General features: G+C 46.4%; 1 protein-coding gene and 1 non-coding gene across 6 annotated transcripts in view; one reads left to right on the forward strand and one right to left on the reverse strand.

The window, feature by feature from the left end:
* The first annotated feature begins 12,275 nt into the window (after positions 1-12,275).
* TRNAK-UUU (transfer RNA lysine (anticodon UUU)) lies at positions 12,276-12,348 on the forward strand. Its single transcript has one exon. It is a non-coding gene; the product is annotated as a tRNA-Lys (tRNA).
* A 2,051-nt stretch (positions 12,349-14,399) lies between these two features.
* Positions 14,400-18,141, reverse strand: part of LITAF (lipopolysaccharide induced TNF factor) — a 119,557-nt gene continuing 115,815 nt past the window's right edge. For all 5 annotated transcript variants that reach the window (XM_057748744.1, XM_057748745.1, XM_057748749.1 and 2 more), the window contains one exon: positions 14,400-16,017. In XM_057748744.1, the coding sequence (XP_057604727.1) occupies positions 15,909-16,017 (109 nt within the window). In that variant the 3' untranslated portion in view covers positions 14,400-15,908. The remainder of the gene's footprint in view (positions 16,018-18,141) is intronic.

The following is an 18,141-nucleotide window of genomic DNA, read 5'->3' on the forward strand; positions in this document are numbered from 1 at the left end:
AACAACAAGTGGGACAGCACACAGAGAAAGTGTGTTTAGTTACGGGAGAAGCAAGGCAGAGATGCACACCTGCGAGAAAGGGTGTGGGCGTCCTCCCTAAGGACGAGAAGCGCCGTAGAGAGGTAGTTAACTCATTTATATTGGGCAGTTCTTCCAGCTCTTTGTCCTCCTTCTGGCCAGTCGTCCTGTTTTGTCCCCCCTGGCTAATTTGTTTCAGGACCCTCCCCCTAGGTGCACACGCACCTCTCAGCCAAGATGGATCTCGATGCAAAGGCATCTGGGAGAAGCAAGACTCATTATGGCCTGGTGCTGTCCCCTGACTTCTGACCCGCAAGGAGCCTTCCTGCACCTGTGTCGTGTCTCCCTTGCCCCAAGGATGGGAAATATATGACTTCTTGATATTTACTCAAACAAGGTTTTGCCCCTTTTCGTTCCACAAGAGACAAAGCCTGTTTCTGGTGTTACTTCCATTTCGGAGGGCAAACGGGAGGCTGACTGTAAGTGTCTAACCTGGGGCCCACCTATCTCCTGTCTCAGGAAATGCAAACAGGGGGCCAGTTGTAAATGCCTAACCTGAAGCCCCTCTATCTCCTGCCTCACTACCATTTGAATTTTGTTCTGGGGCATGTGATGTTTATTCAAAAAGACATAGTTTACAAGGGAAAGGGCCAAGACATCTGGATGTGATATTGGCAGCTGGTGAAGGATGAGGACACAGCACTACCAGGGAAAAGAAATGTGAAATGGTGTTTGGACGTTTTGCAGGTGAAAGACGGGAGACCCATAAAAGCCATGGATGTGATCAAAACCCTTGAAAACAGACAGTATATCTTGTCAAGGGCAAAGGCCACCCCTCCCTCTAGCATCCCTCATCACAGGGTCAATTGTGATGAGAAAACAGCTGTTTTGGGTTGTTGTCTAATGTCGACTGAAAAAAAAAAAAAGCACAACCTAAAAGTTGCGAGTTATGTTTTATTCGGGGACATTTCTGAGGGCTATAGTCCAGGACACAGCCTCTCAGATAGCTCTGGGAAGCTGTTCCAGAGAGGTAAGGGAGGAACCAAGATATATAGGAGTTTTTGCTGAAGAAAACATGTAATCAAATATCAAAAGATTATTGCTAACCACAAAAAGCAGACATCCAGTTAATGATCGTAATGCTTTTCTATATATGGGAAGATGCAAGAGTCTGAGCTCACTGAAATTATTCTGTTGATCTGCATCTTATCTAGGGCCGGTGCTGTAATAGGGGAGAACAAATCTGACCCCATACTGGATCTGTCTCTTTAACCTTGGTATGCTATTGCTTTTGCTACCAGTTAATCATGAAAGGGATGTTGCCTTTAAGTTATACAGAATGGCCCATCTCTGGGAACCCTGCCTGCATGTAATGAGCCTTAAGCGAAAATGCCTTTATTTCACAAGAAACCCCCTGACCAGGCCCACCTGTGAACGTCTGCAGGAAGAAAGAAATGAACACATCCCCTCCAGGAGTCTGAACAGAACTTGACCCCTTCCCCTTTTAGTATAAAGGAAGCCTGATTTCTAACTCAGGGAAGATGGTTTTGCGGGACACGAGTCCACCAGCTTCGCAGTTTGTGGGCCTTCTGAATAAAGTCGCTATTCCTCACCGCAACAACTCCTCTCTCGATTTATTGGCCTGTCGTGTGTCACACTGCTTTTCTCCATCCTGCATTCCCTTTGGGGGTCAGCTGTGGTGGCTGATGGCTTGGCAGCAGGTTTAATGAAACAGCAGAAAACATTTTTTTTGACCACACCAAACATTTTACAGTATGACAGCCCTGCTCCCACCCAGAGTCCAGCCTTTCAGGGTCTGAGTTTAGGATTTCCCCCGCTGACCCCTGCCAACCCGGCCAAGCTCCTGCTTTGCTCCTCCCAGGGCACTTTAAAAAATAATCACTTAGGGCTTCCCTGGTGCGCAGCCGGTTAAGAATCCGCCTGCCAATGCATGGCACACAGGTTACGACCCCTGGGCCAGGGAGATCCCACATGCCTCTGAACAACTAAGCCCGTGCGCCACAACTACTAAGCCTGAGCGCCACATCAAGAGAAGCCATTGAAATGAGAAGCCCACGCACCACAATGAAGCCCCCGGTTGCCACAACCAGAGAAAGCCCGTGTGCAGCAACAAACACCCAACACAGCCATAAGTAAACACATAAATCTTAAAAAAAAAATAACCACTTAGAGTTGAGACTGAGAAAAGTGAGTGACCTCTGCCCCAACCATTGGTCTGTGACCTGGGACGGAGGGCTGCCCTTCCCCCAGCTGACTGCAGTACCGCCTCCCCCCACTGTTTCTGTAAATAATACGTTTGTGACTTTACTTCTTTTGTGCGAGTGTACCTTGAAACTGTACCTTTAATTAAAACTACCCTGGGGTTTTCACTTCCCCAAAGTGGGAGCTACCTGCCAACCCCAGGGGGTGGCTTGTGTCTATTTCAGGCGGTCGCAATCTGCACATTCTAAATTTAATACACCAGCTCCACCCCACCCCCAGACACCATTCCACAGTCAAAGATCCAGTACGCCTTCCAGCTGATGTCGGGAGCGCAGCTTCAGCTGGGAGAGAGCAGGCTGAGCTGCCTGGTATCAGAGCAGCCGATGGAAGCAGCAAGCCCGAAGTGAGAGGAGTTAAACTTCGCATCGCTTCCTACAGCAGGGAAAGCGGTGACTCCCTTTGTTCCACTTCCCCCCAGGGAACAGGCACGCATGGAAGGTGGGGTGGGGTCAGCCCAGACGTGGGGCCTTTCTCACTTATGGAGGGACCCCCCCCCCCAAAAAAAGCCTATGGCAGTTTTAGGGGCCGAGAGCTGGAGGGGGAAGAGGGGAAGAGCTCCGAGCCCGAGTCCAGCGCGAAGGGCATCTTAAGCTTCCCCTCCTCCCCACCTATCACAGGGAGGCCTCCGCAGGGGCACCTGAAGGAGACCTCCCGCCCGAGGCCTCAGATAAAAAGACCCAGGAATGCAGGTGTGCAGAGCAGCGCGGGGGGGCCTGGGCCCTTGTCCGCAGCCCCCGTCAGAGACTACAATTCATTGGCTGTCACCGAACACGCCAGGGACGGCAGCTCCCCTCCCGCTATCCGGGAGGGGTGGGGTGGGGGGCTGCCAGGTAGAGCCTTTGTAATTACTCGGCCAGGCCTGAAAAAAAGTCACAGGTTTCTCGAGGACCCCGACTCCTCAGCCCAGGGCCCGCTGGACAGGACGGGTCAGCATTCTCACTTGGCCCAGGAGCCGGGCGTCCGCACCTCGGGCTTGCGCAGCACAGCCCCGCTGCACCTCCATTGCCTGATGATCGTAGACAGCAGCCTCTTTCATCCTCCAACCTCCCAACTTCGATTTGCCACCATAATAGTAAGAGATTTTAAAAGAACACAGATGGAAACTAACAGTCATGTCACTGACAAAATGGCGCACAGCTCATTGTTTCTGGACCAGCCGCCACAGGGAGTGGCCGTTTCAGGACCATCAGTTCCCTAGAAAAAGGTAGCCATGACAGATGGATGGATAAACAAAATGTGGCATATCCATACAGCGGAAGACTACCTGACCATCCAAAAATAAAGTACACGCTACAACATGGATAAACCTCGGAAATGTGCTAAGAGAAAAAAAAAGCAAGACGCAAAGAAACCATACTATACGATTCCATTTATATGAAATGTCCAGAATGGGCAACTCCATAGAGACAAAAATAGAGTAGTGGTTGGTTCGGTCTGGGGGGGGGGGGGTTGGGGGAGGAGATGGGTGGGTGATAACTAAAAGCTATGGGGGTGATGAAAATGTTGTAAGACAGGTTGTAGTGGTAGTTGCAAAATTCTGTGGAAAAAACACTGAATTGTACGCTTTAAATGGGTGGATGACAAGGTATGTGCATTATATCTCAATAAAGCTATTACCAAAAAAAAAAAAAAAAAAACCGAAAACAAAAACAAGTTCTTACCTAGAAGCCATTTGTCAGTGGCTGTTTACAGAGAAGATTCTACAGTGGAGTCCGAACGCGTCTCAGTAGCTGGAGGCCTGCTTCCCCCAGAACCTTCTCCCCCAACTGCCTGCTGCTCAGAGAACCACCAGCTACCGCACCGGGACCACAGCTTTATATTAACCTGCTTCCAACCTCTACCTCTTCCAAATAAGACACACCTGCTTGGTATTCTATTCACAGCAGCTGCAAAGTAATAAGTGAGCTCAGGTGAGGACCAATCACCCCTCCCCAAGCGTGTATTTGTTCCCACTTCCCGGGAATGGGCTCCGTTCACCGTGACCCAAGGAAGAAACACTACGCCTCCGGTCAGTGAATGCAAAAGAGTCCCTCTAACAGTGGCATTCTGGGGCTGGGCAGGGAGGGATGTTGACTTAAAAAATGTATATGCACAATGTGAGAGTTGTGAGTTAAGTTTTATTGGGGGCGAAATGAGGACTGTAGTCTGGGAGGCAGCATCTTAGCTCTGAGAAATTGTTCCGAGGAGGCAAGGGGCGGAAGCAGGATATATAGGAGTTTTGTAACAAAAGACAGGTAGTCAGGTACCTCAAGAGATTATTGTTTGGACACCAAGCAGGGAAAGTAGGGGTGGGGTGGGGTGGGGGGTTATTTAATTGTATATTATGTTCTTATTACACTTGTTAATGGTTATGACCTCATTTAAAGATCCAATTTACACTGCATTCACAATTCACTCCACCTCCATCTTACCAACTGTCACAGTAAATTATACAAATTGGTACTTTTTTTTATTGAGGCGAAACCCATATAACATAAAATTAACCGTGGTAAAGTGAACAATTCAGCGGCATTTAGTACCTGTCACGATGTTGTGCAACCACCCCTCTATCTAGTTCCAGGAAATTTTCATCCCTCCCAAAGGAGACCCCACACCCATCAAGCAGTCACTCCCTCTACCTCCTCCCCGCCCCGCACCGCGCAACCACCAATCTACTTTCTGTCTCTATGGAGTTATCTATTCTGAACATGTCATATCAATGGAATCATAGAGAGCACGGCCTGCGTCTGGCGTCTCTCAGCACCGTGTTGTCAAGATTCATCCACTCAGCAGCAGGGATCTGTGCTCCATTCCTTTGTATGGAAATGGGCATATTTTATATGTTAACCATAGGCTTGGGTAGTGAGGGACACCCCAGGTCCCAAACCCAGGACATGTTGGCTTCAACCCGTGTACTTAGCCCAGGGGGTCTCATGGGGCAATTTTGTCCCCCTGGGAACATGTAGCCATGTCCGGGGAATTTTTGGTTGTCATGACTGGGGTGTGTGCTTGTGGTACCTGGTGAGTAGGGGGTCGACACTGCTTGACATCCTATACTGCACAGGACAGCCCCACCGAAGAAAAGATCTGGACCAAGGTGCCAACCGCGCTGAGGTCAGGGACCCTCCCTTGGCCTGACTTCCATTCCTTATCTCTGGCTGATCGGGCCCCAGGCCACATGGGGCAGCATTGCTCAAGCTCACCTGCCCCAAGGAACCTCCTAGGTGCTTTTATATAAACATGCAGATTCCTGGGTCCCCTCCCCTCCCAGGCCTTCTGAATCTGAATCTCCTGACAAAGGGCCTAGAAATCTGTATTTAACAAGCCCACGGTGTATTTTAGGACCAGAAGGCCTCACTTGTGCTGTGGCTTCCTCAGGAGCCCTGTGTAAATCACGCTTATTCTGTGTCTCTTATTTTTATTTTTCTTTATTTTTATTATTTTGGCCATACCACGTGGCGTGTTAGATCTCAGTCCCCAGACGAGGGATCTAACCCGCGCCCCCTGCAGTGGAAACGCGGAGTCTTAACCACTGGACCACCAGGGAAGTCCCTCTCCGTTGTTCTATCTGTAAAATGGTGAAGATGTTTTCCTTTTCCATCTGGAAGAGTTCTTGGCAGGATTGGCAAGGACAATAGGAGAAGAAGCGTTCTACACAAGAAGCGTTCTACACAAACCTTACCATAACATGCAAAGCAATTCTAAAATGACGAAGTTCTTGTTTAAATTCCCCAAGAGCAAGGGGGCTGTCTCCTTACATGTAACGCACGCAATAAACATTTATTGAAAGACGGGAGGCACAACTGATTCTATCACGTCAACAGTAGACCAGGGCCTGCAACCTAGACCCGGGCCTGCAACCTAGACCCGCGTGCGGACTTCCCTGGGCTCCTCCCTCCTTAAAATATATTCAAAACTGTATTTTAAAGCTGCGTGGATAGAAAGAGGAATATAACCCAGGTTGGATTCATTATATTTGTTATTATTTTATTTCAGGCTTTTCCCTCCTCATTAAAAAAATTTAAAAATCAGGCATTTCCCTGGGTCCCTAAAAATATCACGGGCCCCAGGTGCCCAGTGGGGAAGTCAGCCCCAGGCTTTGTCACACCCTGGGAGATTCTGATCCAGTTGGTCTGGGTTGTGGCCAAACTGGGGAGGTTTGTAAATGCTCCTCCAGCCAGGCTGAATGCAATGGCCAGGCCTGGACCTGCTGTGGAGGGTTCGGTAAGAGTCCCAACTGGAGTCACTCGCCTACCACGGGGAGTGATTGACAAGGTCGGGGAGACCAGGAGTGTCCACACCTGGACATATTCCTTCTCACCCCTTTGTCCCGGAGTTCAGCTAGGTGACAGCCATTCCCCTGCTGGGTTGGTTGGCCTGAAGTCCTTGGAGGCCTCCCAGGCTGGGAGACTGAAGCCGTCTTCGGGGAGCCCTGAGGGGGACGCAGCTCCACGCAGCTCTGTCGCTTCTCTTTCTCCTGCAGATGTCCAGGGGGACACACACACACACACACACACACACACACACACAGAGCCACTCACGGTGGCTACAGAGACACACACATCACGGACACCTAGAACCCCTCTCCCCAGACATCCACAGACACACCCACACATGCCCAGACATACACACAAGTCCAGACCCCCATGCACCCTCACAGAGGCTATGCACCAACACACACACACACACACACACACACACGTATACACTCACACATGCGATCTGGTCACTGAGGAAGGTCTGAGTTAGAATCTAAGACTTTAGGACCGAGGGGAGGAAGAAAACAAAATGAGGAAGATACCTAGTTGGAAAAACAACAAAGCAGGGAAAGGTAAACCAATACAACCACAACTTACGTGTGGAATCTAAAAAGTAAACAGAGATATGGGGATATGTGTATAAAAACAGTTGATTGAACCTGGTGTACCCCCAAAAATAAAAAAAATAAAAAAATAAAAAAAAAGAGGGAAAAAAAAAAAAAAGTAAACAGAGGAATATAACAAAACAGAAACAGACTCACAGGTAAATGAGGGAACAAACTAGTGGTTACCAGTGGGGAGAGGGAAGCAGGGAGGGACAAGATAGGGGCAGGGGATCAAGAGGTACCGACTACTAAGTATAACATAAATAAGCTGCAGGGATATACTAAACAGCACATATATAGCCAACATTTGAAAATAATTTTAAATGGAGTATAATCTATTGAATCACTGTGTTGTACACCTGAAACTAATTGTAAATCAACTATACTTCAATTAAACAAAATTGAAAAAGATGGGCCCTCAGCGAAACTAGGGAAAGAATCCCCAAATCACACCATCAAAGGCAGCGGTGATCAGATTTGGCTGATGAAGCCAGTGATTCAGAGCCCCCGACCCACCCCTCCCCCACCCCGACCCACCCCTCCCCCACCCCACCCCCACCCCCAGCTGCTGGGAGCTCCCTGTTGCGCTGAAGGTTTCAAGTTCAAGCATGTACCGAAAGGGGAGACCTCAACCCACCACCTCCCCATCAGGCGTATGATAAGCTTTTTTTACTCTACCACTTTAATTTCAGACATGAGCAAGAAACGCAAATTATGGCTTAGAAAACAACCCTAAAGAGCTGTTACCGTTTTTTTTTTTTAATCATATGCTCCCTTCCTGGCTCTCTCTGCTGGGACAGCCCCCACCCCCAGAAAAAGCAAAAGAAACATCCCCACTGAAAGCAAAAGTGACTGTCAGATGCGTCTCACTTTCCCTGTCTCCACAGTGTCCTTACTGGGGTGCTCAGGCGAGCCCAGGTTCAAGAGCAGCTCGCGGGCTGACGCCTGGGAGAACCCTGTGACCCTCCGGGCAGACGAAACATTTTCTTCTGACCACGCATGACCGGAATACACCCACTTACTTGATGCCAGCCTCGCCCTTCCTGCTTATCAACAGGAAATCCGGAGACAAGAGCTAGAGAAAAGGATTAGGTTTCACTCTTCCAAAGAAAATGGGAGGCATCCAGCGATTCCACCCAGAGAGGGAGACAGAGCAAATGAAATCACACAGTGACGCGGAACAGAAAACTTTCCTAACGCAGCTTTCCGACTCATCTGGCATTGAAAGCCTGATTCCCAAGCAGGAGAAAAATCAGAATGACTTGATAATTTGAGAGGATGAGGAGGCCCTCCCTCCAAAATACGATCAGCACAATATGCTGTTTTCCCACACTTTTCCTTCCTGGTTTGTAACAGGTTGGAAATGTTAGGTTTTCTTATTTGATGTTTCTCTCCCACTTCTGCCATCAAGTCCAAGAGGGAGAGGACAGCGCCTCCCCGTTTACTGCTGTACCCCAAGCTGCACATACAGGTAAACGAAGGACCCACAGTTGAACACCTTAGAGGGTCCACGCAGAGGGGCCAAGATGCACCATCCACCCCTCCTCATTTTTCAGGCTCAGTGGGGGCCCCAGAGGATTGAATGGGGTTCAGATTAGCCGAGGAGTCTGGGCAGGCCAGCCCAGGGCGCAGGTCTTCTTGCTCCAAATGCAACTCTGTTGCCACCAGTCTGCTCTAAACAGCTCTCACTGCAGAAGAGGGCAGAGTTCTCCAGGGCCGGGCAGTTCCAAATGGTAGCCGGTGCCAGATGTGGCTTTGCAATAGGGAACATTTCTTTTAAGAAGCCATCAGGCAGTTCCTCAAAGAGTTAAACTGAATTACCATGTGCCCCAGCAATTCCACATGTAGGTATATACCCAAGAGAACTGTAAACATATTCCCACATAATAACCTGTAAACATACGTTCACAGCAGCCTTATTCACAATCACCAAAAGGTGGAAATGACTCAATGGATAAAGGGATCAACAAAATGTAGCACATCCATACAACGGAATGTTATTCAGCCACTAAAAGGAATGAAGCCCTGACACGCTGCAGTGTGGATGGACTTCGAAAACATGATGCTCAGTAAAAGAAGACAGACACAGGGGCTTCCCTGGTGATGCAGTCGTTGAGAATCCACCTGCCAGTGCAAGGGACACAGGTTCGAGCCCTGGTCCGGGAAGATCTCACATGCTGAGGAGCAGCTAAGCCCATGCGTCACAACTGCTGAGCCCATGCACTGCAACTACTGAAACCCAAGAGCCTAGAGCCCATGTTCTGCAACAAGAGAAGCCACCATGATAAGAAGCCCGCACACCCCAATGGAGAGTAGGCCCCACTCTCCAAAACTACAGAAAGCCTGCGTGCACAGCAATGAAGGCGCAACGCAGACAATAAATAAAAAATAATTTAATTAATTAAAAAAGCCAGACACAAAAGGTCACATATTATGATGACGTTTATATGAAACATCCAGAATAGGTAAATCCAGAGAAACAGAAGTAATTTGTGGCTGCCAGGTGCTGGGGGAAGAGGAATGATAAGACTGCTTAACAGGTACAGAGTTTTATGTCGGGCTCATGGAAATGCTTTGGAACTCGATACAGGTGATGGTTGCACAACACTGTGAATGCATCAGATGTCAAGGAATTATATACTTTAATGTTACGTGATGGAGGTTGGGATTAACATATACACACTACTATATATAAAATAATCAACAAGGACCTACTGTACAGCATAGGGAACTCTATTCAATATTCTGTAATAACTTATAAGGGAAAAGAATCCGGAAAAGAATATAGAAACAGATATAGATCTGAATCACTTTGCTCTATACCTGAAACTAACACAACATTGTAAATCAACTATACTTCAATTAAAAAATTTTGTTTAACTAAAAGTGGTACATAAAAGAAAATGGGAAATATCTAAGATCAAATGGGAGAAAGCACATAACAGAAATAGTGCATAAGTAACTACATCTACAAATTGTGATACCTGGGGGAAAAAAGACCAGAAGAAAGTACTTTAAGATGCCAGCATTTACCTCTGGGTGCTGGGGCTACAGGGGATTCTTATTTTCTCCTGTCTTTCTGGTATTATATAAATCAGGATAAATTGGGAGATTGGTATTGACACATACACAGTATTATATATAAAATAGATAACTAATAAGGACCTACTGTACAGCACAGGGAACTCTACTCAATACTCTGTAGTAACCTATAAGGGAAAAGAATCTGAAAAAGAATAGATACATGTGTATGTATAACTGAATCACTTTGCTGTACACCTGAAAATAACCCAACATTGTAAATCAACTATACTCCAATATAAAATAATTTTTTAAAAAAAATGTTACATGAAATTTAGCTTAAAACAAAAAATAAAGAAGCCACCAGAAATGTTGGCAGGGTGGTGCTGAGCCCAGTGCTGACTCTTCCCGGGCAGGGCTGTGTCTGGTATCCAAGCAGAACAATGCCTCCAATACAGCAGGAGTCAATCAGGGATACATGAAAACCACAGAGGTTCCCAGATGTTGCCCTCGGTACTCACTTTGCCCTGTGACACCCCTGTAACAGAGCCATCTTCCCAGGACAGACCCCTCATGTCCTCCGCCTACCTCTTGTCTATAGGAAAACTTTAGCCAAAGAATACATTTAATCAGAGAAGTGAGAAAATGCAGAAGCAAAGGAAAATAGTCAAATGAGACCAAATATTGGGTTGGTCAAAACGTTCGTTCGGGCTTTTCCATAAGATGTTACGGAAAAACCCAAACGACCTTTTTGGCCAACCCAATAACAATAGTTTAGCCATTAAACAAAGTCAAGGACATTTAGTTTCTCAAGGGCTATCAAGAATGTTCTGAGCCATATCCTTTGAGCTATGTTACAGATACTGAAACCTCCACCGGGTGGAGAAGTTAACGACATGATGACCGGACTGCAGCCATGACACGAGCTGCTCCATCTTCCACAATTCTGAGAATCGGCCTCAAGGAAATGTGAACAAACCGACCCTGGAATTGAAGAGCAACTGTACCTGAAACAATCAGGATGACATGGATCAGACCACAGCACGACCAATTTCAGGGTAACTGTCAGAGATGACTGCGCTGTTCTGCATGTAGCCCCCTCTCCCAGCATGTGCGCCCCTGAAACTCCCCTTTAAAAGCTCTTGCCTGGGCTTGACAGTGGGGAGTTGGTTCTTTAGGTCATGAGTCCACTTTCTCTCCAGGATGGCTGGCTTCCTCAATAAAGCTATCTTTCCTTTCACCCGACACTTGTCTCTCAGTATCGGATTTTTGAGCAACAAACAACCAAACCTGAGCCCGGTGACACTCCACACATACACGACTATATAAACACAGGCTTCACAAGCAATACTGTGCTCTCTTGACGACACTGATGTTGGACACACGAGCTACATTGATTTTGTCCATTTGGGAAAACATCACTGAGACACTGCAGTTCTAAGAACAGTATAGGTACTTAAATGTGTGGCACATCCAAAGGGATGTTACCTGAATAGTAAGGAAATGAACTACCAGGCCATGAGAAGACATGGAGAATCTTAAGTACATACTGCTAAGTGAAAGCAGCCAGCCCGAAAAGGCTTATGATTCCTGTATGCATGTTTCCAACTCTGCATGATTCCAGCTGTATGACATTCTGGCAAAGGCAAAACTATGGAGCCAGTAAGATCAGTGGCTAGGGGCTACTGGGGAGGGAGGAATAGGCAACACATGGAATTTTTTTTTTAAGGATTTAAAAAAATATATTTATTCATTTATTTAATTTACTGGCTGCTTTGGGTCTTCATTGCTGCACACGGGCTTTCTGTAGTTGCAGAGACAGGAGGCTACTCTTCAGTGCAGTGCATAGGCTTCCCATTGCGGTGGCTTCCCTCGTTGCAGAGCAAAGGCTTCTAGGCTCACAGGCTTAGTTGTTCCGCGGCATGTGGAATCTTCCCGAACCAGGGCTCGAACTCGTGTCCCCTGTATTGGCAGGTGGGTTCTTAACCACTGTGCCACCAGGGAAGCCCCCCAACACATACATTTTTAGGCCAGTGAAATTACTGTGTATGATGCTATGATGGTGGATACATGTCATTATACCTTTGTCCAAACACAAAGAATGGGGGATTCCCTGGTAGTCCAGTGGTTAGGACCCAGCACTTTTCCTGCGGTGGCCCCGGGTTCAATCCCTGGTCAGGGAATTAAGATCCCGCAAGTGGTGAGGTGTGGCTAGAAAAATAAAGAAACATACACACACACACACACACACACACACACACACAGAATGTACAACACCAAGAGTGAACCCTAACGCCAGCTGTGAACTTTGGATGATGATCTCGTCAATGTAGGTTCATGGATCTTAACAAATGCAGGGGATGCTGATGGTGGGGGAGGCTGTGCATGTGACGGGGCGCGGGGTATACGAGAAATCTCTGCACCTTCTGCTCGGTTTTGCTATGAACCTAAAACTGCTCTTTTTTTTTTTTGGCACACGGGCTTAGTTGCTCCGAGGCATGTGGGATCTTCCTGGAGCTGGGATCGAACCCGTGACCTCTGCATGGGTAGGCGGATTCTTAACCGCTGCGCCACCTAGGAAGCCCTAAAACCGCTCTAAAAAATAATTTCAGAGAGGAAAAAAAGGCATTCAAATATGTGAACATTTTCCTAATACTGCAGAGAACAGTCACAAAACAGTTAAATGCACTAGACTGTATACTTCGCCATGAACTTTTTCCTTCCTTCTTTTTTTAAATCTTTCCAAGCTTCAGATTCTTGTTTCTTTAAAATTCTTAAGACTTAAAAACAAAAAAAAAAACCACCAAAAACCTCCGGGTTTCTCTTTCATCGCCCTCACTGGATCTACTTTCAATTCACTGGTGTGCCCAGGAAAAACAGACGACTCATTGTAAACATCTGAGTCATAAAGGCAGGAGAAAACTTTAATAGGATCCAAAATGCAAATCAGATTTTTGTAAGTAAAATTCCAATGTCTACGCTTACTCCTAAACAGAGATCTTTGAGCTCAAAAAGTCAGAGAAGGATTTTAATATCCCAAATACGAGAGGTTGTCACTGGGGAAAAAAACGAGGCCAAATTGTGTGTGAGTATATGAAGCCACATTTATAAATAGTTCAGGGCCCAACAGAAGTGTTCTCGGTAGCAACTGGGAACCCAGTTGTCCCAGAGAAAACATTTTCATGGGTAATGCTGTGGTCAGCCAGGAATCAGTAACATGCTCAAAGTTGGCTAAAACAGATGCAATAACTGAATTCTTTTTGGTAACAAGACACAAACCAACACTTGTATGTACAAGGCCTAGACGGGCTAAAAGTATTTAAGATGTACAGCCATTTTGGGTTTGAAATTGGTAAAAAAAAAAAAGAAATTATTTTTTGAGGTCCAAGTGGCTATAAAACAAAGCTCTTACATTAATTGAATGTGATTGCTTGCAACAAACTCCAAAGTCCTCAACAAACAGGGGCAGAACAAAAGAGCCTTTTAATTCGTAAAAATATATGAATAAGCCTGTACTTTGAACAATAAAATGGAATGTCTGGTGAACACTTCAAGCTCCAGGCATCTGATGTTATTTTTAAAGTTTCACAGTATATATGTTACAGTCCTTGAAATAGGGCTGTTGTTTTGAAGACTCTGCATATGTAATTGATAACAGCTTGAGACCATTTATATGCCACCATCTGAGCAAAACTGCTAAATATGCATGGCCTTCAATTCTGTCAAGTAAAAGAAAAACACACGCTCGCGATGCGGTGAGCTGCAATTTTTTAAGACCAGCAGTTAGTTTACATGACAAAGTTGCACCGAGATGACGATTTTCCGGCACCTTCCAAAATGAAGCTTTATCACCAGGTAGGAAAAGAGAGGATGATTCATATTCCTGACGAGTCACAATCCCCCCCTTCTAGTACCTCACGTCTAGCAGGATCAATTAACAAAGCATGTTTTGTTCGGAGCATGAATGAGGACGGCTCTCTTCTATGCGTTTTATTTGAACTTGAAAGCTATGGCTCGCTGCGCCTGACGACGCCTGTTGGACTCCAGCAGCCTCATGTTCAAATCTGACTTGCCAGCCATCCACGCAACTCAGCATCAGTCATCCTGACGTCACGGGATACTCGGCGAGTCTCAAGTTTTTATCATGAAGGATTTCCTACTATGATGGAACACATAAAGGTTCTTTGTAGCAACAGCTGGAAACACAACACGAGACCGTTCTTCACGGCGTAAGAACTGATAAATAGTTCACAGAGTGAACCAAAGACTTTATTTTTGAAAAGCAGATAACACCAAAGTACTATGTAATATCCATAGTCATTGCAAAAATAATTACTGGAACTTTCGAAACATCCAATGAATATGCGGAATCAATGGGCTATGACTATAATTTTCAACCAATATACAGATTTTCGATCAAGGCCTAGGCTTGATTTCTACATAATATTATTCACATGCATTCCCTGTGCCTATTTCTTTTTTTATCAAAACGGGGACTCTTGAAAGTTGAGTCAGGCTTTGTCTTGATTTCAAAGATGACACAGCAGCGAACTGAGAACTCTGGCTCACTGCTTCAGTCCTAGAAATCATGTCTTCGGATGTTATATAACAAATTGACTTCTGAAAAATAAAATCCAGACTTCACATGCCTTTGAAACAGTCAGGTCCCCACACTTTTCAGCACCATGGTACCCAGACGTGCTGAAGCACGCTTTCCTTTGTCTTTCCAAATACCCACCAGGAACCCCAAAGGAGCCCTGCTTTAAGAGTTCCATAATGGAGGTTTTTAGGAACCCCACTAAACCCGAGTAAAGGCAGTGGATGAAGTTATCCATTACTTTTTCTGTTAAGGCAAACAAACAAACAAACAAAGTGAGAGTGCATTGGCAAATGGGAAAATGATACCAGTCACATGGTTACGGAAAATGGTTCTATAAATCCCTCCTTTCAAAGTTACGTTCAAAGGTGTTTAAGACCAAAAGGAGGTCACAAAAAAACTGTTAATACAAACAATTCCTCTACCAGAAAAAAGCCCTTCGTGAAAAAGTGGCTGAGGATCTGGTCCAAAGACAGATCAGTGATAAGATCCAGCCTTCTATCCTAGCCTGCGTTTATGACCTCATGGCTATGTGTCTGCTGGGTGTGAATAACCCCTCCTGGTACTTAAAAACAAATTAAGAAATTAAAGTTTATTTGTGTGCTATTTAAAAGCCTGCAGTTACGGAATCTGAGAGCCAAGCCCTTAGTCTATAAGGCAAGATTTTTGTCATCAGAAGTGGAAACAGATGGCTATGATGGTAGGCACTAAAGGTTGGTTCAGCCGTATTGGGGCCAGAACAGTTTCAAAAGTAAGGCAATCTGGGGCTTCTCAGTTTGAGACCACCAAGAGAAAGGCCCACTGAGGCAAGAAGCTGGTCAGTGGCAAATCACCAGAAGATACTCAGACGTGACAATGATCACAGTTAGATGGGATAACTTGGGGTCACAGATGGGGAGGCAGGAAACCCTTGAACCGGCACTCAAGGAGAATGTCTTTGCATGTCCTGTGCACGACTCCAAGCAGCAATTTCTGGGGTTTGGAGGTGTGTTATTTTTGCGATATTTCCCCCCCAAAAGAAGACATGAAGGTGGAGACCCTGGAGAGCTGAGACCTCCAAGATGGAGCCTTCCCCAGGGGTGGGGCTGGGTGAGAGTCGGAAAGGCCTTCCTGCAGCGCACGGCTCCCTCCAGGTCTAGCCGAGTCCTACAAACGCTTGTAGGTGCCCAGGAGAGCTTTGCAGTTGGGACAGTAGTGGTCCACGTCCTGCAGGGCGTCCACACAGAAAGGGATGAAGCAGCAGCCCGCAATGCACCTAGAACAAAAAAGGCCACACACGAAACATGTTACTGTCATCGTTTGGATGGTAGCCACAAAAAAGATGTGTCAGCAGAGTCTTAATCCCTAGAAACTATAAAAGTGATCTTATTTGGAAAAAGGGTCTTTGCAGATGTAATTAAGGATCTTAAGATGGGATCTTTCTGGATTAGGAGGGTAGACTCCTTAAACTCAAAGACCGAGGTCCTGAGAAGAAAAGGACACACAGAAATAGAGAGGGACAGGGACTTCCTAGTGGCACAGTGGTTAAGTATCCGCCTGCCAGAAATAGAGACACAGATGTAGAGAACAAACATATGGACACCAAGTGGGGAAAGTTGGGGAGGTGGGGGATGAATTGGGAGATTGGGATCGCCATATATACATTACTAATAAGAAAAAAAAATCAAATTATACACTTTAAATATACACAGTTTATTGTATGTCAATTGTATCTCAATAAAAGTTCTTAAAAAAAAAAGAAAGAAAAGAAAAATACAGAGGGACAAAGCCCATGTGAGGACAGAGACAGAGACGGGAGTGATGCAGCCACAGGCAAAGAACACGTGGCCTTCCAGAAGCTCAAAGAGGCAAGGAAGGATTCTGCCCTTAGAGCCTTCGGAGGGAACATGCCACCTTACTTTGGACTTCTGGCTTCCAGAATGGTGAAAGAATAAAATTCCTATTGTTTTTAAGCCACCAGGTTTGTGGTAATTTGTTATAACAGCCCTAGGGAAGTAAGACCCCAACCATCACCAAGGCTGCTCCCACAGACAGACTGTCCTGGGTGTCCCAGGTCATTTGAGCATCTTTCAAAGTCTTAGATTGGAATCGGTGAACTTCCTTTCTAAGGGGCCAGAGAACACATATTTCAGGCTACATGGGTCTTGTTCTGTCCTTGGACCGTGAAAGCAGCCACAGACAGACCGTTAAGAAAGGGCGCGATGTGTTCTAATGAAACTTAAAAGGGGCTGGATTTGGCCCCTGGGCTGTCGTTTGCTGACTCCTGTCTTGGACTGATCCCTTTTCCATACAGAGGCCGCTTCTCACAGCCACAACCAAATAAAGTTCCGCAAATCTCACTTCTTAACCTACGTCATCTGTCATCAGCGCACGCAGGCAGGACCTCTGTACAGCCTGAGGTGTAAGAAGAAATACATGTGGTCTTTGTCTCTGGTGCCTGGTACAGAGCTCCAAAACCCTTAGAATTTCCTGAGTGACAGAAGCGTCTTCTGCTACTCACAAGGAGCCCCTTCAATCACACCTGAGTTTATGCTAATGAGGTGACTAGGGTGGGTCCCTAGACAGGCTCGGGATGTGCTGGTCACCAGAAAGACCAAGTGACTAGCAGGTTGGAACTTTCAGCCCCAACCACATACCTCTGGGGTGGAATGAGGGGCTGAGGACTGGGTTATAAAAACATTTGAACAACTACATTTGGAGATATTCCCGGTTGGTGACCGCATGTATGTGCCAAGCGGGTGGTGCATCCCAGCTCCACGGGGACAAAAGCCTCTGCACTCAAGACCCACCCTAGTCACCTCCTGTTACCTCCTCACCTAGCTGTCCATTTGTCTCCTGTATAATAAACCGGTAAATGTAAGTAAACTGCCTTCCCAAGTTCTGTGAGTCATTCCAGCACACGACCAAACCTGAAGAGGGGATACAGGACCCTTGACCGATCAGAAGTACAGGGGATCCGACCCTTGTGGCTGCCTCTGAAGTGGGAGCAGCCTGGGGGACAGAGCCCTGAGGCTGCGGGGTCTGCATCCGCTACAGGTAGTTAAGTGCCAGGACTGAATCAAATCACTGGACACCCAGCTGGTGCTGGAGACATGGCGGGTGTCAGAAAACACCCCACAGCCTTACAACCAACGTTTGCCAAAAACATAGTTTAAAAAAAAAAAAAAAAAATCAACATTTTACAGGAAGATGCTGGTTTATATAAAGCAGAATCAGGAAATACTCTGACGAGGAAACAATCTCATGAATGGAATTTCCTACGGCCTAAGGGTACCTGAGTTCAAATAAGGGCAGCCTGTGCACTGCGAGATCATCCTAATCCCTAGCTGACAAGTACCGGTGCAGCGCCAAGCGGCACCGCGCGCGTGCACACACACAC

Source organism: Hippopotamus amphibius, chromosome 9 (genome assembly GCF_030028045.1).
Source record: "Hippopotamus amphibius kiboko isolate mHipAmp2 chromosome 9, mHipAmp2.hap2, whole genome shotgun sequence".
Classification (NCBI taxonomy): Eukaryota; Metazoa; Chordata; class Mammalia; order Artiodactyla; family Hippopotamidae; genus Hippopotamus; species Hippopotamus amphibius.